This window comes from Triturus cristatus, chromosome 3_2 (genome assembly GCF_964204655.1).
Source record: "Triturus cristatus chromosome 3_2, aTriCri1.1, whole genome shotgun sequence".
Classification (NCBI taxonomy): Eukaryota; Metazoa; Chordata; class Amphibia; order Caudata; family Salamandridae; genus Triturus; species Triturus cristatus.
In genome coordinates this window covers 324,808,931-324,831,138 of record NC_140584.1, presented here as the reverse complement: position 1 = coordinate 324,831,138, position 22,208 = coordinate 324,808,931, and the positions used below count along the sequence as shown (strand labels likewise).

The 22,208-nt window shown below is 55.2% G+C and overlaps 1 protein-coding gene across 1 annotated transcript in view; it reads right to left on the bottom strand.

The window, feature by feature from the left end:
- LOC146857284 (uromodulin-like) overlaps positions 1-22,208 on the bottom strand; it is a 1,099,666-nt gene that overhangs the window by 480,184 nt on the left and 597,274 nt on the right. Inside the window, exon 4 of the mRNA XM_085647029.1 lies at positions 8,683-8,909. Within this exon, the coding sequence (XP_085503155.1) occupies positions 8,683-8,909 (227 nt within the window). The remainder of the gene's footprint in view (positions 1-8,682; positions 8,910-22,208) is intronic.

The window sequence follows — 22,208 nt, the reverse complement described above, 5'->3', positions numbered from 1 at the left end:
TTAGATAGAAGCAGGGGGTTTACCAGGGCAAATATTATCAGGTACACCAAAATATTATGAAGATACAAATATCTGATGGAATTAGTTTAGGAACACAGATGTCTGATATGAAACCCTCTTTCAACTCGGAGAAGCCTATTAATAGGCCTATTAATAAAGGAAAATATACACATGTATATTCACTAACGTATATTTACTGCAGCACCTACGTATAACTCTGCACTAGTTTGCTATTCACCATTTCTAAATGTAGATGTACATGTAGATGTAGACTGTCATGTCCCCACTCCCTCAAATCAGGAAGTGAAGACTACTCCAACAAATATAAAGTTAATTCTGGAAACTTTGTACATCTTACTCTTTTGTAGATGTGTGGTTATATTAGAATATCCTACTAAACCCCTTTTTAAATTGCCCTAAACCCCTCACATTTTGTAAGAAGTATTCCCCATTTTCTAGCCACTTCCCCATGTCCCTCTCACCTTTAGAATCAAAACAGCTTTCTAGCTGTGTGGAGATCTCTACCACCGTGGTTTGTAAAGTGCATTTTGTAGTACGCTAGTGGTACTATTACTTTACATGCTACAAAATGCTGATTGAAAATAAGCCCCATGGTTTTCTGCCATACATCCAAACAAGTCTGGGTTATTTAGAAAAGTCTGAAAAGCTGTAATCAGTTTTTAATTTTCCTTTGCTGGCTACCCTCTGTGTTTGGAAGTGTCTTCACCTCTGCTAGGGGATTAGTTGAACCGAAACAGGCTGAGCATCTCCTGATTTTTAGGTTGAGCATAGGCAGTGCACAAGCGCTGTCTGCAAGATATGCTTTAATCATTATATGGAGTGAAATCTTGCCTGCTTCTTACCATCGGTTGACTCCTGCATTGCTCTTCTTTGCTGGCTCCTCATTGGTTGGCACTCCCAATGCATCACTTAAAGTTTTCACACAAGAGCACCGGCAAACTACAGTTTCAGTATGCTGTAGGTGTTTGTGTTCCTTTGGGGACTACCTCTTTTATTTACTGCTTGTGTTACACTGTGAGTGCCTGTACCTAGTACTGTGTCTGTTAATTTTTATGTTTTTTGCAGCCCACAATGCCACACTTTAACTTTAATAATAGCAGACATGCGGCTTGTTTAACTTTTGGCAGCGTGCGGTGCTGAAAATTCACTTTAATAATAGTGGCCACACGCCTTGCTTTTGTGCACACCGCGCTTCAGCTTTAAAATGCTGACAGAACTTTGTGTTTTCTTCTGCGGGGCTACACACTAAACAAGCTCAAGAACACCCAGGCAGCCCCACCTGCGGTCTCTATCTCCATTCCCCCTGTAGTACTCTGTAGCTGTGCACCGACACCCTCCTGTTCAGCTGCATGTGGCTGTCATTAGGTTGACTTGCGGTATAAATGAGCTGCAGTGGCGTATGGACACCAGCTTCAGCTGTTGCCAAAGGGTCCACGTGCAGCAGTGTGCATAGCTGCACTAACCAGCACCTCTTTAGTCAATCTTCAGCCATCCTCCAGCATTGTGCGGCCAGGGTCTAACCCCATTGTATGGGCGGACTCAGACACTCCTGCATGGCCTTACTGCCAGGCTGATAGCCTTATGGTGGCCTTCTGCAGAGGTGGCCAACTGGGGTGAGTGGCTTCCCTTCTGGCATGCAGGATATTTAAATCTCCTAATAAACAACAAGCACCCCAGCCAGAATGGGTCCTGTATCTGCTGTTTCCTGTGGCATCCCAGGCGTCGCTTTGGTGAGAAATTCTACAAATAGTACAGCACCTACAAGTGGTAAGTGAAATAAAAGGGGTGCGTACCCGTCGTGAAAACCACTGAAAGCACTTAATGCAAACACATTGTTGGGTAACTACAAAAAAATGGATGAGCTGCTTAGCCACTGTAATGTATATTGACTGCTCGCAGTGATTTCAAAGTAGTGATGAGACACATTCTGTACCAAAAGCAACACTGCAAAAAACCTCTCGGCTAATAAAAGTTAAGGCAAGATCCCATGTAACCTTGGTTTGTCACTATGTCAGTGAAACTCTAGTGTTCAAACAAACCTATCTACTACCATTGTCAATGCCCCCCAACCCCACAGCAGTGCCTGCTCTCTCAAGGACCACTTCCTGCTTGTTTTGATTGCTGTCTCGTGTCATCAGATGCCACACGCAGTGCACTGCTATCATAACTTTTATCGACACAGGTGCCGTGCTTCATTTTTCAGCACAGTGCCCGCTTTTATGTTTCCTGTTTAAGTCTGGAATCTCTTCAGCTATGCAGATTCTGTTCCTTTCCTATATGTAATTAAGAAGCACCGCAGCTTCCTTGTACAACTGAAGCATAATAGTATATTTTTTTAATTATTTCACATATAGAGCTGACATAGGTGATTACAGATTGACATGTCTAAATGTGTTCCCTCAAGCACACTGATTTAAACTAAGATAGCCCCTAAAGTGAGTTGCTCCGTCACACTTTCTAAGCCACACACAGTAAAGTAGTAGGCTATAGGCCCACATACTTGTGAAATAAGGCCCTCACACACAGTGTCTATGGTACTGGCCCAGGGCACGTGTGCCTGGCCCCTTTTATTACCATGGTCACCTGACAGGTGACGCCTGTTATGGGCTGGTGTACTGTTTAGTGTAGATACAGCACAATGCTGAACACTAGAACGTGTCCAGCAGGACACTACATCCCTCCCAAACGTTATTGGAAAAGAACCAAACAAAGTTCAGGCACTGAGAAAAAAAACATCAAAACACAGCACCACTGTGTCTCTTCAGGCCATCTTCTGGATACTGCTGATTCCCTCGACCGGAAAGAAACAACAAAGAGAACATGAAGAAAGAAAACTCCAACTGGAGCACGAACGTAGCCTGAAAGAGATCGAGCTCAAGGCTAAGAATGCGGAGGCCAGACCCTCGGAAACCCAACCCCTCTCCTCCACCATGGAACCAAAGGTCCACATCCCCAAAGATGTGGTGAAGGAATACTATAAGAACGACGACATCCAGCAATGGTTCAAAGCCTACGAAGTCGCCATGACCTCCCACCGAGTCCCGCAGAAAGACTGGGGGGCTGGGCTGTGGGGCCGGTTCCTGAGCGAGGGGAGAGATACCCTGCTGGACCTGCCCTCCACGGTGATGAACTCCTACAGTCACATGAAAGAGGCCCTAGTAGCCAGATATGGGCTCACCCCTGAAATGTACCGGCAACGGTTTAGAGACTGCAAGAAGATACCCGGTACCACCTGGGTGGAGTACGTGAACTTTTACAGCCGGGCCTTGGACGGGTGGATCAAGGGCAGCAAGGTCTCCACCTTTGAGGAGCTGTTCGACCTAATCGCATGGGAACACTTGTCCGCTAATTGCTTTGTAGAGCTGCGCCAGCACCTCCTGGATAGCAAACTCACAGACCCTCGAAAACTGGCCGTCGAGGCTGACCGGTGGGTAAACACCCGGGCCTCCCGGGGTCCCGTGGGAGACTACGGTCGCCACAGTCAGGGACCCCCCCGCCAGAGGGGCGGAGGGAATCAAGGCCGGCCAAGGGAACTCCCGGGGGGATCCCCGCTCAGCCCCCCCAGAGGACAACCTCCGCCCTTTCCAGCTCCACCTCCGGCCAGCACCGGGCCACCGGGGAGGCCGGGGCCCCGAGTGAGGATCACCTGTTTCTGCTGCCAACAGACCGGACACTATGCCAGCGACCCTCAATGTCCCATGTACCAGCGAACCGCCACAACAACCCCGCCGGCTCAACAAATGGCCTTCGTAGCCCTGGGGGAAGAGATGGAAGACTCCGAAGAATGGGAACCAGCCGCCATGGCCTTGGTCTCCCTAGGGGACCGGGAGATGGTCCCCAGAACGTCCCTGCCCGCCAACACGAAGAAGTACTGACAGCAGGTGACGGTCAACGGTCACCACGTCGAGGGCCTCCGGGACACGGGGGCGAGTGTCACGGCGGTTCATTGTCACCTGGTCTCCGAAGATCAGATCCTGCCCGGCACCTTCTGTCCTGTCATATCATCAGACAATTCCGAGAGCCTCTGCCGGATGGCCCTAGTTCCCTTCGAATGGGGGGGAGTCACCGGCAAGTTAAAAGTGGCGGTCCGAACATCCCAGCCCGTGGACTGCCTCCTGGGCAACGACCTTGAGAATTCCCCGTGGGGACAAGTGGAACGAAGAGCCCATCTCGAGATGATGGGCCTACCCGAATGGGTATGCGCCACCACGCGCTCGATGACTCTCAGAGTGCCTTCCTCCGAGGGGGGGAGGCCATGCCGCTGAGCACCTCCAACATCCCCGAGGTCCAGGATGCGCCACCCGGGGCCAACGACCCCCTTCCGGACGAAGCGACCGTTCCCGACGAGGGGTCCGTGCCTCCCGACCCCGAACCCCTGACCGAGCTCGGGGACCTGCCAGAAATGGCCCAGTGGCACTGCGAAGGAGGCCCCTCCCGAGAAGAATTCTGCCAAGAACAATCCACCTGCCCTTCCCTCATTGGACCCCGACAACAGGCCGAGGCCCAAGCAGCAGGCGACCGGACCGGCACCCACTGGGTATACTGGGAAAACGGCCTCCTGTACAGCGAACAGAAGTCGGCCGAGTTGGGATCGGCCCGAGTACTGGTGGTACCCCTGCGCTTCCGAAGTCTCCTCCTGGGCCTGGCCCATGATGTACCCCTGGCCGGACACTTAGGCCAAGATAAGACCTACCAGCGACTCGTCACCCACTTCTATTGGCCCAAGATGCGAGCGAATGTGGAGGCCCACTGCAAGTCCTGCCTCACGTGCCAGGCCAGCGGAAAGAGTGAGGGGAAGCGCAAGGCTCCGCTACAACCCTTCTCCGTCGTCAGTACCCCTTTTGAGCGGGTAGGAATCGACATCGTGGAACCGCTGGACCCCAAGACCGCCCAGGGCCACAGGTTCATCCTCGTTCTGGTGGACCATGCCACCCGCTACCCCGAAGCCATCCCCCTCCGCACCGTGACGGCCCCCGTGGTAGGCCAGGCCTTGATGGGGATCTTCTCCCGCATGGGGTTCCCCCGCGAAGTCGTGAGTGACCGGGGCACGAACTTTATCTCCCGATATATGAAGTCCCTCTGGCAGCAGTGCGGAGTATCGTACAAATTCACCACCCCGTACCACCCCCAAGGAAACGGACTAGTCGAGCGCTTTAACAAAACGCTGAAAGGAATGATCATGGGCCTCGAGGAACCCCTACGCCGGAGGTGGGACGTCCTCCTCCCATGTCTCCTGTTCGCCTACCGGGAGGTTCCACAAAAATCCCTGGGGTTCAGCCCAATCAAACTGCTATATGGACACCCCGTCCGGGGACCCCTGAGCCTGGTCAAGGAGGGTTGGGAAACGACTCTCCGGGGGACCCCTCCGGATGTGTTCCGATACATCTTGGCGCTCCGCAACCAGACCCGGAAATTCCGAGAACTCGCAGAGGCGAACCTCGAGGCTAGCCAGGAAGAGATGAAGCGCTGGTATGACCAGAATGCTACGCTAGTCGAGTTTCAGACGGGCCAACAAGTCTGGGTCATGGCCCCGGTGAAACCCTACGGCCTCCAAGATAAATGGACTGGACCCTTCAAGGTGGTCGAGCGGAAGAGCCAAGTCACCTATCTCGTCGATGTGCAGACCCCGTGGAACCCCCTCCGGGTTCTCCACGTGAACTGCCTCAAACCCCACGTTGAGTTTACTCCTGGCCACCGACGATGGGGCCGAAGAAGACACCGAGCCCCTTCCAGACCCCATGAGGGCGAAAGAGACCGATGGTTCCTTGGAGGGGGTGAGACTATCAACCGCCCTCACAGCCCAACAGTCCGACGACTGCCGCCAGCTACTAAGGCAGTTCGCGGACCTCTTCTCCCTAACCCTTGGGGTCACCAACTGGTGTGTCCACGATGTGAACACCGGCGACAGCCCGCCAGTGAGACACCGGGCCTACCGGTTCCCTGATCGGGACCGAACCTGCATCCAGACCGAGGTAGCGAAGATGCTGGCCCTCGGGGTGATTGAACCCTCCGACAGCCCCTGGGCCAGCCCGGTAGTCCTGGTTCCGAAAGCGGCTACCCCGGGTGTCGCCCCTGAGCTGAGGTTTTGCGTGGACTACCGAGGACTCAATGCGGTCACCCGAGCGGACGCTCACCCTATCCCCCGCGCAGACGAGCTCATTGACCGCCTCGGGGCCGCTCGCTACCTCAGCACCTTCGACCTAACTTGTGGATACTGGCAGATTGCCCTCACCGAGGGAGCCAAGGAGCGCTCCGCCTTCTCCACCCCGGATGGGCACTACCGCTTTAGGGTAATGCCGTTTGGAATGAAGAATGCCCCGGCCACCTTCCAGCGGCTGGTGAACAGGGTCCTGTCCGGACTAGAGGGGTTCAGCGCAGCATACCTCGACGATATAGCGGTATTCATCTCCCAATGGACCGAGCACCTCCAGCACCTCCGACAAGTCCTGCTGGCTCTGCGCCGGGCCGGCCTCACCATCAAAGCCAGCAAATGTCAAATCGGGCACGGCTCCGTAACCTATCTGGGGCACCAGGTGGGAAGCGGACAGGTCGCCCCCCTCCAGCCAAAGATCGACGCCATCTTGTCCTGGGAACCCCCCATGACCCAAACGGAAGTTCGGGCCTTCCTGGGCCTCACCGGTTACTACCGGAGGTTTATTAAGAACTATGGCAGCATCGCAGGCCCCCTCACAGAGCTAACCTCCAAAAAACACCCCAAGAAAGTACAATGGACTCCCCCCTGCCAGAAAGCGTTCGACGCCCTAAAAGCCGCTATGTGTACGGCTCCGGTGTTTAAAGCCCCCGACTACACCCAGGAGTTTGTGGTCCAGACGGACGCCTCGGAACACGGCATCGGGGCAGTCCTCTCACAGTTCGATGACAAAGGCATAGATCAGCCCATAGCCTTCATCAGCCGAAGGTTGCTGCCCCGAGAACAGCGGTGGAGCACAATTGAAAGAGAGACCTTCGCAGTAGTCTGGGCCCTCAAAAAGCTACGGCCCTACCTGTTCGAAACACACTTCCGAGTACAAACAGATCACCGACCCTTGCGGTTGTTGATGCAGATGCGAGGGGAAAACCCCAAGCTGCTACTCTGGTCCATCTCCCTCCAGGGGATGAATTTCACTGTGGAACATCGCCCCGGGACGGACCACGCCAACGCGGACGGCCTGTCCCGATTCTTCCGCTTCAGCGAGGAGAACCCCCAAGTGGATGGGTAGTTCTCCCCGCCTTTCAGCTGGGGGGGGCACGTGTGAGACCGGCCTCGTGGCGTGGGCCCTCCCGACCAGCAAGCTACCCTGCAACTGCACCGATCCTCGATGTCACAGCCTTCCGGCCCCCATGGCCCAACATCCCGAGGGCCGGCCAGATCCCCAACACGCATGCCCGGCCGAGGGAGAGCGAAACCCCCCAAACCAGACCGAGAGGCGCCGACCCTGTCAAACCTCTGGTCTCTTCCCCGAGGCGGGTTTCGATCGACCACCAGGCCCCCGGTGAGCGGCCGACTCGCCTGCTGGGCGTCTGGAGTCCCTCCCGGACCCACCTGAACAGATCAAAGGGCCGAGCTACAGGAAGCCCCGACACACCGCCCCAGGCACCCAGACCCCTCTCAGCGAGGGCTTCGGACTTCAAAGAGGAGGGGAAGTATAACAGGGGGTGCGGAAGGGACGGGAGGTAGAGAAGACCTGGACTGACGAGAGCCTGCTGACCTGGTCGCGGCTCGATCGCTCCCCGAACCGAAGAACTCTGAACCATCTGAGCCCTGCTGATGCTGTCGCGGCTCCCCGTACTCTGAACCATCTGAGCCCTGCTGACGCTGTCGCGGCTCCCCGAACTCTGAACCATCTGAGCCCTGCTGACGCTGTCGCGGCTCCCCGAACTCTGAACCATCTGAGCCCTGCTGACGCCGTCGCGGCTCCCCGAACTACGAACCTCCGGTGCCTGCTGAGTGACTCGTGGCCCGCTCCTCCAAGAGAAACGGCAGAGATTGCCGAGAGAAGCAACATCCCCTCAGCTCGAGGATTGAGAGCTGTGCGCCAGATACTCCGCAGAGACACTGATTCAAAGACTGTCTTGCTACCCCTTACCCCTCATCACGAGATCGCTGCCGCTTGTGGCACTAATTCTGCACCTTCCTTCCGGATCATAAAGATCCCTGACAACCAACGATAAAGTCTATTGTCTTACAAAGAATTACTGTGTGGTGTCCCTCTATCCGAAGAGAGTAAGCGCAGCGTGTGCGATCCTAGGTACGAGACCCTTCCAGGAAGGGCCTCCCCGCTCTTGCTCGGCCTAACTCTGGGAAAGGTGGGCCTCCGGGTGGTCAGGAACGCATTCCGCAGCCTCCCCGGGGAACGCCTTCCAACAGTTATGTTTTTCATTGATGTGCGATTTATGACACGACGGCAGCAGCTCCAAATTACAGAACTCGGGTCTGCTAGTGAGCGCCCAGCAGCTGTTTGATTGCAGTTTCAGCACCACTGACTCTGCTGCGGTCTATGATTTATATAGCATGTATTATTAACTCCCACTGCAAAGAACCCAGCGACGAGTTAACATTCTGCCACAGAGCGCTTCAGGTGCTAAAATACCAAATACACATCGTGCCCTGCCCTTTATATCATAACAGTGACTTTCATTGCACGGTGCACCTCTCCTTACCGTCATCTCAGTTCCGCACCATCCTGCCTGGGGTCTGGCTTGAGCTCTCAACCAGCGTTCACTTCCCATAAGCTCCTCATAAGAAGGGTCGGTGCAGAACTCCTTCGAGGCATTCGTAAAATACATGCCTGGGACGCTGTACCTGAACCTCTGCAGCAGGCACTTCTTGAGAGACACAGTCATTGCTGAACTGTCACATTGAATAGTGGAGACGATGTCACTGCGACCTGCAACAAAACAGGACCAGGAGATTACTAATGGAATGCAGGTGCAGAGACCTAAGTACTCCGCTGGTTAAATCCTCTGAAGACACAATGGCAGATTTACAAGCCCCTTGCGCCACTTTTGTGTCACTTTTCCCATGTTAACAGTGACACAAAAGTGGGGCAAGGGGCTTATAAATCTGCCCCACACACTTTTCAACACACACATGGAAGCACAATAATCACAAGAGTAGAGTGATTTATTTATTTATTGCCTTCAGACTCAGACCCCCGATTAGGACTTGGCGCGGAAGGGGCTTTTTGCTGCATTTTGTGAATGGGCGAGTAATTTCGAGAGAAACTGGAAAAAGCACAGGGGCATATTTACAAGCACCCTTACGCCACTTTTGCGTTACTTTTAGCAGGGGAAAAGTGACGCAAAAGTGGCGTAAGGGGCTTGTAAATATGCCCTATATAATTCTCATTTGTCTTCACCACTCCTTTTCCCTGGCAACAGAATGGAGCTGAAGATATCTCCTATAACACCAGGAACACGCATTGTATTACGGGGTAACCTCGCGGAAAGGACCCGGGCCGGGTAGGCAAAGCCGGACCCAGTAGAGGCCCGGGCAAAGCGCCATCCGGGGGCGGAGGCCATCTCCAGCCCGCCCCCCCCTTCCACATTAGCATAGAAGCACCCCCTGATTGAGGGGGGGCTTGTTAACGCCAACGGGTGCCAATCCTGGCCCCCGTTGGCGTTAACAAGCACCCCCTCAATCAGGGGGCGAGCGGAGGGGCCAGGGGGGGGGATAAAAGGGGACACACGGCCCCATTGGAATCACGCACCCCCCACCGCATTTGGGACCAAGAAAGAAGAAACGGCGGAACATACCTGAAGGCGTTCATCGGATCTTTCGTCGCGGCAAGGACTCTGCAGTTTCCGGCCCCAGGCGACGTTCCAGCCGACGGGTCAGCTCTGCCAGGCAACGGGATTGCGGAGCGGCGGAGGGCATTCTCGGAGGCCGGAAGTGATCACGAACCGGTGACGGCGCCCCCTCAACAGCGGACGAACGGGGGCAGCGGGTACAAGAGCCTCCACCCCCACCATCGTGGTCCGAGAAAAAGGGGGCCGAGGCATCTGGCCTCCCTCCGGAAAGGGGCAACGGGGAGGAAGAAACAGCCCCCGGCCCGCTTCAGGGAGGTGCAGGAGAAGCCAGCCGCAGCAAAGAATGACCCGAAGAAGCGCAAGGAACACGACTTGGACGACGACTTGCAAGACATGCTGGAGCAAGCCAGGGCCCTGGTGGCATTGAAAGGCCGAAGCTGGATGAACCAGCAAATCAAGGAAGGGGCCCTGGGAAAAGGAAAGAGGCAATGACAAGCATCAACAACACCGCCACCACCAAAGAAAGCAGCAAAGGGGGGGCCTGCAGCCAAAACGGCAGCCCCCCGCAAGAGCAAAGCTGGGTCAAGCGACAAGGGATGACCCCCCCAGGCGGCCGGAAGCAGAGTCCCAACGGCACCAGAACAGGCGGTCAGCTCCGATTCGGAAGACAGCAGCGATGGCGAGGTGTCTGTAGCCAGCACGGCGGCCCCCCAGGACGGACACCAGAAGAGCGCCCAGGGTAAGCACGGAATGCCGCGTAGCACGCGGGGGCGCATAGGGGGTCTGGGGCCCCAAAACGGAATGGGGCAACAGGTTAACGCGGGGCTCCAACGGGGTGGGGACAATATGGCAATACAGCGTATGTGGCCCATGCACTTCCCATGGCAAACAGGTACAGGAAAGGGGCAAACGGACTTCCAAGGGGAGGCCTGGCTAGAGGGGTCTATGCAGCCACCACCATGGTTACCCTGGTGGCAATGGCCCGGAAGGGGGGTCCCATTCCCGGGGAATACATGTTGGGGCACAGGGGGTCCGGTAAAGAGCCCAGAAAACCACACAACTGCCAACACAAGGGTACAGGCAGCCGGGACTGCGAGCGAGGAGCCAACGGGGTTAAGCCAGACAGAACAGGGTGAGAAAGCAGGGGTGGAGCCAGCCGCACAGGAACGCACAGGGACCCTGGGAGGGGAGGGCGCATATACAACCGGGGCGGGAGAGGGAAAACCGGCGAGCGAGTACATGCGCCCATCCCCAAGTGACCCTCCCACAACAACAAGGTTGCTGGGACTGGCCAACCTTATCCCACTCACAATAAAGGAGAGAATTTGGAGGAAGGAATTTATAGACATTTTTTCCTTGCTCGAAGTGAGGCAGGCAGGCTTAGATCTCACAACACAGGACAAAAAGGATGATGACAGGAGGGGCCCTAGGAAACCCAGGGTGGACAGAACCATAGAAAACTGGCTAAAAGCCTTTAGGACACTGGCATGCGTTTTTATTGAAAAATTCCCTCAGAGTGCGGCAGCGCTGATCCTTTATGAGCAGAAGGTGCACGAGGCGCAGCAGCGGTTTCAGGGGGATGCATGGCTGCAATATGACGAAGGCTTCAGGGAAAAAATGCAAGTGTGGCCAACGATAGGCTGGGACTGCCAAGACATGGAAGGCTACTCCAAGCACATGGTGGCAGCCAGGGAAGGGGTTGGCACAAAGGTGAGTAATTTTCGTCCCTACGGGAGTAAGGGCAAGTTTGAGGGCCAAGGAAAAGATCCCAAGGGGAGGAGCCAGGCAGCCACCAAGCCCAGCAAGGCGTGCTGGAAGTTTGACAAGGATGAATCTAAGTGGGGGGCTTCATGCGGGTTCAAGCATGCATGTGGGTCATGTGGGGGGAACCACCCTGCCATACGATGCCGGCGAGCCACAGGGCCAGTGGCAGACAAACCAAAGACGGGCCCTAAGAAATGAGAAGCGGGCCCCGTTAGAAGGGGGCAGGGGAGAAGGGGGTGGAGGGCAGACGCTCCCAACGCCCATAAAAACAGGCAGAATGCTACACCTGCTGCACGGCTACCACAAAACAGCAGACAAGCAATTGCTAGCGGAGGGGTTCACACAGGGTTTTCCAATTCCATACAAGGGCCCCAAAGGCGCACGGGAGAGCAGGAACTTAAAATCAGTTAAGGACAACCCCGAGGTAGCGAAACAAAAGGTAGAGAAGGAAGTCAGGCTGGACCGGGTGGCGGGCCCTTTCCACACGCCACCACTGAAGGACATGATAGTATCCCCGCTGGGGATAGTGCCCAAAAAAGAGCCGGGTAAATTCCGTTTAATTCACCACCTTTCCTACCCAGAGGGGGAATCAGTCAACGACTGGCTAGAACAGGGGGCATGCTCGGTTGCCTATGCCTCGGTGGATGATGCAGTGGACTTGGTAAGGCAGGAAGGGACAGGGGCCTTAATGGCCAAGTCAGACGTAGAATCAGCATTCAGAATCAATCAATCAATCAATCAAAGCATTTATATAGCGCACTACTCACCCAGAGGGTCTCAAGGCGCTGGGGGAGGGGGGTCCGCTACTGCTCGAACAGCCAGGTCTTGAGTTGCTTCCTGAAGGCGAGGTGGTCCTGGGTCAGGCGGAGGTGGGTCGGGAGGGAGTTCCATGTCTTGGCGGCGAGGTAGGAGAAGGACCGTCCCCCTGTGGTGGCTCTTCGGATGCGGGGGACGGCGGCGAGGGCGTGGCCGGTCGATCGAAGCTGGCGTTTGGTGGCGTAGAAGTTGAGGCGGCTGTTGAGGTATCCTGGGCCTTGGTTGTGTAGGGCTTTGTGTGCGTGGGTGAGGAGTCGGAAGGTGATTCTCTTGTTGACCGGGAGCCAGTGCAGGTCTCTCAGGTGTCCGGAGATGTGGCTGCGACGGGGGATGTCCAGGATGAGTCGTGCTGAGGCGTTCTGGATTCGCTGGAGTCTCTTCTGGAGTTTGGCGGTGGTTCCGGCATAGAGGGAGTTGCCGTAGTCCAGACGGCTGGTGACGAGGGCCTGGGTGACCGTCTTCCTGGTCTCGGTGGGGATCCACCGGAAGATCTTACGTAGCATGCGCAGGATGTTGAAGCACGACGAGGAGACGGCGTTGACTTGTCTGGTCATGGAGAGGGAGGAGATCAGGATGAAGCCCAGGTTGCGTGCATGGTCTGTTGGTTTGGGTGCGCTGCCTAGGGCGGGGGGCCACTAGGAGTCGTCCCAGGCGGAGGGTGAGGACCCCAGGATGAGGACTTCCGTCTTGTCCGAGTTCAGTTTCAGGCGGCTGTTCTTCATCCATTCGGCTACTTCTTTCATCCCTTCGTGAAGGTTGGCTCTGGCGGTGGCGGGGTCGTTGGTGAGGGAGAGAATCAGCTGGGTGTCGTCGGCGTAGGAGATGATGTTGAGGTTGTGCTGGCGTGCGATGTCTGCGAGGGGGCTCATGTAGACGTTGAAGAGGGTTGGACTGAGCGAGGAGCCTTGAGGAACGCCGCAGATGACTTCGGTGGCTTCAGATCTGAACAGGGGGAGGCGGACTCTCTGTGTCCTTCCGGCGAGGAAGGAGATGATCCACTCCAGTGCCTTCTCCTGGATTCCGACGTTGCTGAGTAGCTGCACTAGTGTATGGTGGCAGACAGTGTCGAAGGCCGCGGAGAGGTCAAGGAGGATGAGGGCTGCTGTTTCTCCATTGTCAAGCAGTGCTCGGATGTCATCGTGGGCTGCGATCAGGGCGGTCTCGGTGCTGTGGTTGGCCCGGAAGCCAGACTGCGAGAGGTTGAGGGAACCGTTCGTCTCGAGGAAGGCGGCCAGCTGCTTGTTCACGGTCTTCTCGATGACTTTTGCAGGAAACGGGAGCAGCGAGATGGGGCGGTAGTTCTTGAGGTCGGTGGGGTCGGCTGATGGCTTCTTTAGTAGAGCGCTGAGTTCGGCGTGCTTCCAGCTCTCCGGGAAGGTAGCGGTGTCGAAGGAGGTGTTGATGATGTCCCGCAGGTGGGGTGCGATGACAGCGTCGGCCTTGTTGAAGACGTGGTGAGGGCAGGGGTCGGTAGGAGATCCGGAGTGGATGGAGTTCATCGTGCGGACGGTGTCTTCGGTGCTGATCGGGGTCCAGGTGCGGAGGGTGGTGGTGGGGGGCGGTGGTTCGGTCGTGGCGTGCGTCGGTTGAGTGCTGAAGCTGTTGTGTATGTCCGCGATCTTGTTGTGGAAGTAGGAGGCGAGGGAGTTGCAGAGGTCTTGCGAATGGGTGATGTCGTTGTTTCCGGCGTTGGGGTTGGAGAGCTCTTTAATGATGTTGAAGAGTTCCTTGCTGTTGTGTGCGTTGTTGTCCAGTCTTTCCTTGAATGCGGTTTTCTTGGTGGCGTGGATGAGTTGGTGGTGCTTTCGGGTGACGAGCTTGAGGGCAGTCATGTTGTCCGGTGTTGGGTCTCTGCGCCATGTTCTCTCGAGGGCTCGGCAGTTCTTCTTGGAGCTCTTGAGTTCGTCGGTGAACCATGGGGCTTTCTTGCTGCCGGGTCTGCTAGGCGGGGTCTTCAGAGGGGCGAGGTCGTCTGCGCAGTTGCTGATCCACTTCGCGAGGTTGGTGGCCGCCTGGCTTGGGTTCGTTTCGCTGGTGGGAGGGTTCATGCTCAGGGAGGTCGCGAGCTGGTCGGCTGTGATCTTGTTCCAGCTTCTGCGTGCAACCTGTTGCTGGTGGATCGTGGTCCTTCTGAAGCTGAAGTGGACACAGCTGTGGTCCGTCCAGTGGAGTCCGGTGGCGTGGCTGAAGGCGATGTCCTTGCTGGATGCAAAGACGGGGTCGAGTGTGTGTCCGGCGTAGTGGGTGGGGGTGGTGACCAGCTGCTTGAGTCCCAGGTTAGCGAGGTTGTCCAGCAGGGTGGTGGTGTTGCGGTCGTTGTTGTTCTCCAGGTGGAAGTTGAGGTCCCCGAGGAGGATGTAGTCAGCGGAGAGGAGGGCGTGCGGGCTGATGAAGTCGGCGATGTCTTCGCTGAATTGTGTGCGTGGTCCCGGGGGTCTGTAGATGAGGGTGCCTCTGAGGGTGGTCTTGGGGTTGATGTGGACCTGGAAGTGCAGGTGCTCGGCAGGTGCGAGGGTGTCGCCGGTGTTGGTCGTGATGCGGATGGTGTTCCTGTGGATGATGGCGATGCCTCCTCCGGTCTGGTTGATGCGGTCCCTACGGATGATCTTGTATCCGTCTGGGATGGCGATGGCGATGTCGGGAGCTGAAGAGGCGTTCATCCAGGTTTCCGTGAGGAAGGCGACGTCTGGTGAGGTTGTGTCGAGCAGGTTCCAGATCTTGATGGCGTGTCTGTGGACGGAGCGGGTGTTGAGCAGGATGCATTTCAGGTGGCTGCTGCTGTTGCTCGTCTTGGTCTTGGTTGGTGCTGGAGTAGTGCTGGTCCGGATGCAGGTGAACTTGCAGGCGTTGCAGCAGAAGGGTCCGTGGGTGCGTCTCGGGGTGGCTCAGTAGCATCCTGGGATTCGGCCGGCTTTGAGTGCGTTGAGGGTGGCGGCGTCGTACGTCCGGCGGGTGGGTTGGGGTCTGCGGGGGCCAGGGGTCCTGGCGCTGGGCGCGGGCCAGGCGCGGACGGGCTCAGATGGGCTTACCTTTGGCGCACCTTCGGCGCTCAGTCGGCGCTCCCGCTGCGCGCGGTCGCTCTGGGGGTGTCATAAGAAGGGGGACGAGAGGGCGGGTCAGCTCGGCGGCGGGAGCGGCTCTGCCAATGGGCCGGTGGTGGGTGGGGCCTGTGGCGAGCTGCGGTGGGAAACTGGCGAGTGGGCGGCTCTGCGGCAAGGCTGGCAGGCAGGAGCAGGAGGCGGCAGGAGGAGCAAGGGGGTGACCCGGCCTGGTGAGAGGCGCAGACTATTGCCGGTACACCCAGAGAGCTACCATCTATTGGGTTTTAAATTAGATGGGGGTTATTACTATGACAAGTGCCTCCCAATGGGCTGCTCAATATCATGTGGACATTTCGAGGCCTTCAGCAGTTTTTTTGGGAATGGGAACTGGGAAAACGCGCACCAAGTGGGGGGCGAGTCCACTACCTGGATGACTTCTTGCTTGTGGGAAGGGCAGACACAGAAGACTGTGCTACTCTCCTTAGTAATTTCATGGTGATGATGCAGGAACTAGGCATGCCCATAGCACAGGATAAAACAGAGGGTCCCACAACTAAGCTGACTTTCTTGGGGATAGAGCTAGACTCGGTAGCAGGGACATGCAAGCTGCCACCCGAAAAAGTAGCCGACATGCTCAGCGACATAAAGAGGTTGAGACAACAAAAGAAAGCGACACTGGGTGAGATACAACAGCTGTTAGGAAAACTGAACTTTGCCATAAGAGTAATCCCCGCAGGGCGCGCGTTCGCCAGGCGCTTAGCCTGGCTCACGAGGGGCATGACACAGAGGCACCACAGGGTCCGCATCACACAGGGAGTGAGGGACGACCTAGGCCAATGGGAGAGTTTTCTGACAGAGTTCAACGGCACTCTGATATGGCGGGCCCCCTGGTTAACGGCAAGTGAGCGGGAACTCTACACTGACGCGGCAGGAGGCTACGGCTTCGGGGCAATTCTAGGGAATGCTTGGTCGGCGGGGGAATGGCCAGAGGCTTGGCACGCATCCGGGCTAACCACAAACATATCATTGTTAGAGCTCTTCCCCATAGTGATAGCCTTCCACATCTGGGCCCCCCAACTAGCAAATAGACAAAGCACGCTATGGTCTGACAACCAGGCAGTTGTGCAAGCAATCAACACGGGAGCTGCGCGATGCCCAGCAGTATCGACTCTGTTGCGGAAACTCGTGGGCTGCCAATTGAGAGGCAACATAGCACTGAGGGCAAGACACATTCCGGATGTGAAAACTTAGTTGCGGATGCCATTTCTCGTTTTTCAGTGGGAAAGATTCAGGAAGCTGGCCCCAGGCGCAGACAGAAGGATGACCCCGATGCTGGAGGAAGCGTGGGCATGGGTGGAACCGGTTTGAGGTTTTTACTGGACAACGCACTGGCCCCCAAGACCAACATCCGTTACAGGAAATGCTGGGAGACATTCATGGGCAAGACAGGGCTAAGGAAGGGTCAATGGGCCACTCAGAAGGAAGTCCTAGAATTCATTAATTGGGCCTTCCTGGAAGGAAAGTTGAAAGCATGGACCCAAGCGCATTTAAGTGCGGTAGCACACTACACAAAGATGGCAGGGCGGGAAGACCCAACTAAGGCGTTTGAATGTCGAATGGCTATGAGAGGGTGGGGTAGGCTACAGCGGGCAACTGCTGCCCACGGTGCAGGAAGATTTACAGCAAGGTAGCGTACCAGACGCGGTGGTAGTCCACCTGGGTGTCAATGACTTGACAACAATGGGGCGGAGGGCACTCCTGGAGGAAATGCAGAAGGGCCTCACGGCAGTGGCGCGCCTGGCACGCCCCGCGGAAATAATCTATTCAGAGATCATAGCGAGGAAAGCCTGGTGGGGGGGCAATAGACCTGGGAGCAGTGGAGAAATCCAGAAGGAAACTCAATATTACTATGGCCAAAGTATGCAAGGCCAATGGGTGGGGGTTCGTAAGGCATGGGTTCATAAACCTCAGATCCCCAGGGTACCACATGGATGACGGACTACACCTCACAGGGGTGGGCATGGATATGTTTCTACTGAATATTGTGGGGGTACTAGAGCAGAGGGGTTTCCTATAACGGTAGGGAAAGGCAGGGGTAGTTTGGGGGGAGCTCCCTCTAATCGAGAAACCAGAGGGAGCATGGCGGAGCTAACCTAAATAAATTAGCAAAAAAGGGAAGAACTCACTAGAAGATAGATGGGAGGCTCTCACAGTGTCCTTGGGATGCCGCACGGCAGGGGCAATGAGGGAGCCCGAGGGCAGCATGCCGCCATCAAAGATTAGAGATAATGCTCTCCCATGACCCTTGGAATGCCTCACAGCAGGGGTTTCAGAAGGAGAAGAAAGCAAAGGACCCAGTCGCAAGAAAGTAGAGTAGAGGCTCAAGATAGGTCCTTGGGATGCCACACGGCAGGGACCTCTGGGTGAAGGGAGGGCCCACGAAAGGGTACAGGGCGAGCGGGACGGCACTTGCGGCCCGGACAGGTCCAAACGAAAACCCGCCAAATCGGTAGCAAGCTGAAGCCTAGACCCGTAAATCAGAAACCCAAAAAAGGGGTCCCTCCCCTCCCAGGTGTTTGAGAAGGCTGGGTCTATAATGCAAGGCAATGCAAAACGAGCAGAAGATATGACATGGCCAGCAATGCAACGTGTACATAACCATGAGCAATGTGATACAAATATATATAAATTGTTTGTTTTACGAATAAACTGCGACCTTTTCAGGCACCCAAGAAAGTTGTCTGTGGTACTTGAAGGTAGCAGAGCGCAGTTGGTTTGAATGATGGGGAGAGCAGGGAAGGGAGACTCGCCGCCTGGAGGGGGTTTTACAGCTGCTTCTCCCAGTGATATCAGATCTTTTTTACAAAGCGGAAAAAATATCTGAAAACCCGATGACCAGACTTTGGGGTCATCCGCAGAGTTATTGTAAAAACATTCTCATGAGTGGGCAAGTGTTAAAAAAAAAACTACACACATACGAGACAAACTAGAATATCATGCTACATAAACAGACATAAGTATGCATTGGTAGATAACTAGGAGTCTTTTTTAATGTAATTCATGTCAGAAAAATGTGGGTTATAATCACCTGCTTCAGGAACATTTTAAGTGAACCATTCATGCCGCACAGACCGAGTCTTCTGGACATTTTCAGGTATAGTTTGTTGATTTATAAAGTGTGCACCATCAAATATAATGGCTTCTTTGTGCTTAAGTAGTAGAGGCATCTACTTTGCAGTGAGGGGTGTGCAGTGATTGGCTGTGGTAACATCGTTGCAGCTTTTTCTTCCAGTTCAAAACCTATGCTTCAGAAAATGCACCCACTTTGCTCTCTGGCACACGGCTATGTGCATTGGTACATGGCTGCCAAAAGTGCACCAGTGCATGAGGAGAGAAAAAATGCACCATATCTTATTAGATGTGGGGCACTCTTCCTCTCAGCCTTTGATGCAAGGCAGTGCAGGAACTTTGGTGCAGCGTTGCCTTGCGTCAAAGATTAGCAAATCTGGGCCTCAGTCTCACACAATCTCACTCACTACCTGTCACATGACTCTCACTCACTTTCACTGACACACATGCTTACTAATACAGAAACATTTTCTCGCACATACCCAAGCTCTCTCTCAGTTAAACACACTCTCAAGCACAGGCATGCATATAAAATACATTTAAAACCAATTTTACTTAGGTCCTAAGTGTGCTTCATTTTATTACACTGATAGTGAATAACAGAATAATATTCACTATTAGTATGACGGAAGACAGGCAGACAATAAGGAATGCAGAGCGCCAACACCATGTTCCTGGGGTTCACTGATAGAGTATCGATGTAAAAAATATTGATGTTCTAAATATCAACAAAAAAATATAGAATACAAAAATATCGACTCCTATACCTACACAGGTAAGTACAAAAATATTGAATCAAAAATATTGAATCAAAAATATTGATGTAAAAAATACAGATGTAAAAAATATTAATTTAAATATGTATATTTAGATTAGATTGACAAAGGCTTCTTCGAAGCCGAAACGAGTCTCTTGTTAGCTGCGAGGTCAAGTGAGACTTATGGCAATAAAGAAAGCCCTATTCTAACATCTTCGTGTGTGTGCCTTCTTCAAACTTGGAGCAGGATGGTGTGTGCATATATATATTAAATATTAATATCAATTTTAATATTATATTACATTTAATATACATTTTTACAAAATATAACAAATAAACTTAATTTAAAAACATAAAAACTGTTAGAAGGCGACCTCAGAGGGGCCCGGAGGGGGCCCTGACTGTCCTGAGACCCACCCTCGAGGTATCGTAGCCGGGCACTGGCGGGAGACTCCTCAGGGGAGAAACCTCGTATCTAGGATCGTACACTCGGCACCACACGACAAAGTGACACCACACCGAGAGTTCTTAAGAATAAATCTTTATCAGATCGGAGTTGTTGGATCTTTATGATCAGCAAGGCAAATATATACAAGTGGAGCACGGGCTCACAAAGTCTTGGAGGGGGGGTAGGAGGTAGCGGGACAGTCTTTGGGGATATGGATCAGATGCAGGAGCGTACCCGGCGCACAGCTCACAATCCTCGAGCTGGGGGATACGGTTGTCGTCGTGGGGTCCGGCGGGACCAAGAGAGTCTGCGGGAGCCGCGAGTCACTCAGCAGGGCTCAAGCACAAGTTCGAAGGTCTTACGATCTTCAGGGAGCCGCGAGTCACTCATCAGGGCTCAAGCACAAGTTCGGAGGTCTTACGATCTTCAGGGAGCCGCGAGTCACTCAGCAGGGCTCAAGTGTTTCCAAGGCAAATCTGCCGGACAGTCCCAGAGCACCCCTTGTTATAGGGCGACTCCTCTTTGATGTCCGGAGTCTGTGCAGGCAGGGGTCTTGTCACCTGGGGGTCGCTTGTTGGGGTTTCCTGCCATTTTCCTTTGATCCTTTCAGGGCCGGGTCGGGAGGAGTCCCAGACACCCAGCAGGCGTGGAGCCAGCCCTCGGGGAGGCCGGCGGGTCGATCGAAACCCACCTTCCCAGGGAAGCGCAGAGGTGTGATGGAAACTGCTCCTCCCTTTCTTATCTCAAGGGGAGCGCAATGTCCTTCAGCCAGAGTGGCGCCTCTAGGCCAGGGTTGCGCTGGGGCCGGGCGGCCATCTTGGTGCATGAAGTGGGCACGCGGGCCCGGTGTGGCCGAAAGGAGGAAGGCCAAGGACGGGGAAGTCCGGGTCGGGTGTGTGTGTTCTGGTGGGAAGGATCGGCTAGGCCGTGGGCTCGGGGGCTGGTGTGAGGTGCAGGGGTCGGGTCTGGCTATGTTACGAGGGCCGGGTCTAACACGCGTCCCCCCCAGCTGAAAGCCGGAGAGAACTACCCATCCTCTTGGGGGTTCTCTTCGCTGAGGCGGAAGAACCGGGAGAGGCCATCGGCGTTGGCGTGGTCCGTACCAGGGCGATGTTCCACGGTGAAATCCATCCCCTGGAGGGGGATTGACCACCGCAGTAGCTTGGGGTTTTCTCCTCGCATCTGCATGAGCCATCGCAAGGGGCGATGGTCGGTTTGGACCTTGAAATGGGTGCCGAACAGGTAAGGGCGTAACTTCTTGAGGGCCCAGACTACGGCGAACGCCTCGCGCTCGATGGTGCTCCATCTCTGTTCCCTGGGCAACAGCCTTCGGCTGAGGAAGGCCACGGGCTGGTCTAGGCCTTGGTCATTCACCTGGGAGAGGACTGCCCCGATGCCATGCTCGGAGGCATCAGTTTGTACCACAAACTCCTTGGGGTAGTCGGGGGCCTGGAGGACGGGGGCAGTGCACATGGCCGCTTTCAGGGCATTGAACGCCTCTTGGCAGGCAGGGGACCACTGCACTTTCTTAGGCTGTTTCTTGGACGTGAGTCCCGTGAGGGGACCGACCAGGCTGCCGTAATTCCGGATGAATCTCCGGTAGTAGCCCGTGAGGCCCAGAAAGGCTCGGACCTCCGTTTAGGTAGTGGGGGGTTCCCAGGCTAGGATGGCGTTGATTTTGGGCTGTAGAGGGGCGACCTGCCCGCTTCCGACCTGGTGCCCCAGGTAGGTTGCCGAACCTTGCCCAATCTGGCACTTGCTGGCTTTCACGGTGAGGCCTGCCTGGTGCAGGGCGGTCAGCACCCTCCGGAGGTGCTGGAGGTGCCCACTCCATTCAGAGCTAAAAACTGCGATATCGTAGAGATATGCAGCACTGAATTTTTCCAGCCCGGCCAGGACTCTATTTACCAGTCGCTGGAAGGTGGCCGGGGCATTTTTCATCCCAAAGGGCATCACGCAAAAGCGATAGTGCCCATCCGGGGTGGAGAAGGCGGACCGCTCCTTGGCTCCTTCTGTGAGCGCAATTTGCCAGTAGCCGCAGGTGCGATTGAAGGTGCTGAGGAACCGAGCAGCCCCGAGCCGGTCAATGAGCTCGTCGGCTCGGGTAATGGGGTGGGCATCGGCTCGGGTAACTTCATTGAGTCCCCGGTAGTCCACGCAGAAGCAGAGTTCTGGGGCGACACCGGGGGCAGCTGCTTTTGGGACCAGGACCACGGGCCTGGCCCAGGGGCTGTCTGAGGGTTCGATCACTCCTATGGTCAACATTTTCGAGACCTCGGCTTGAATACAGGACCGGACCCGATCAGGGACTCGGTAGGCTCGGTGTCTCACCGGTGGGCTGTCCCCGGTATCCACGTCATGGACACACCAGTCGGTGACTTTGGGGACCAGGGAGAAGAGGTCAGAAAACTGCCCTAGGAGCTGGCGGCAATCCTCACGTTGCTGGGGAGTGAGGGATGGGGAGAGGTTCACCCCCTTTACG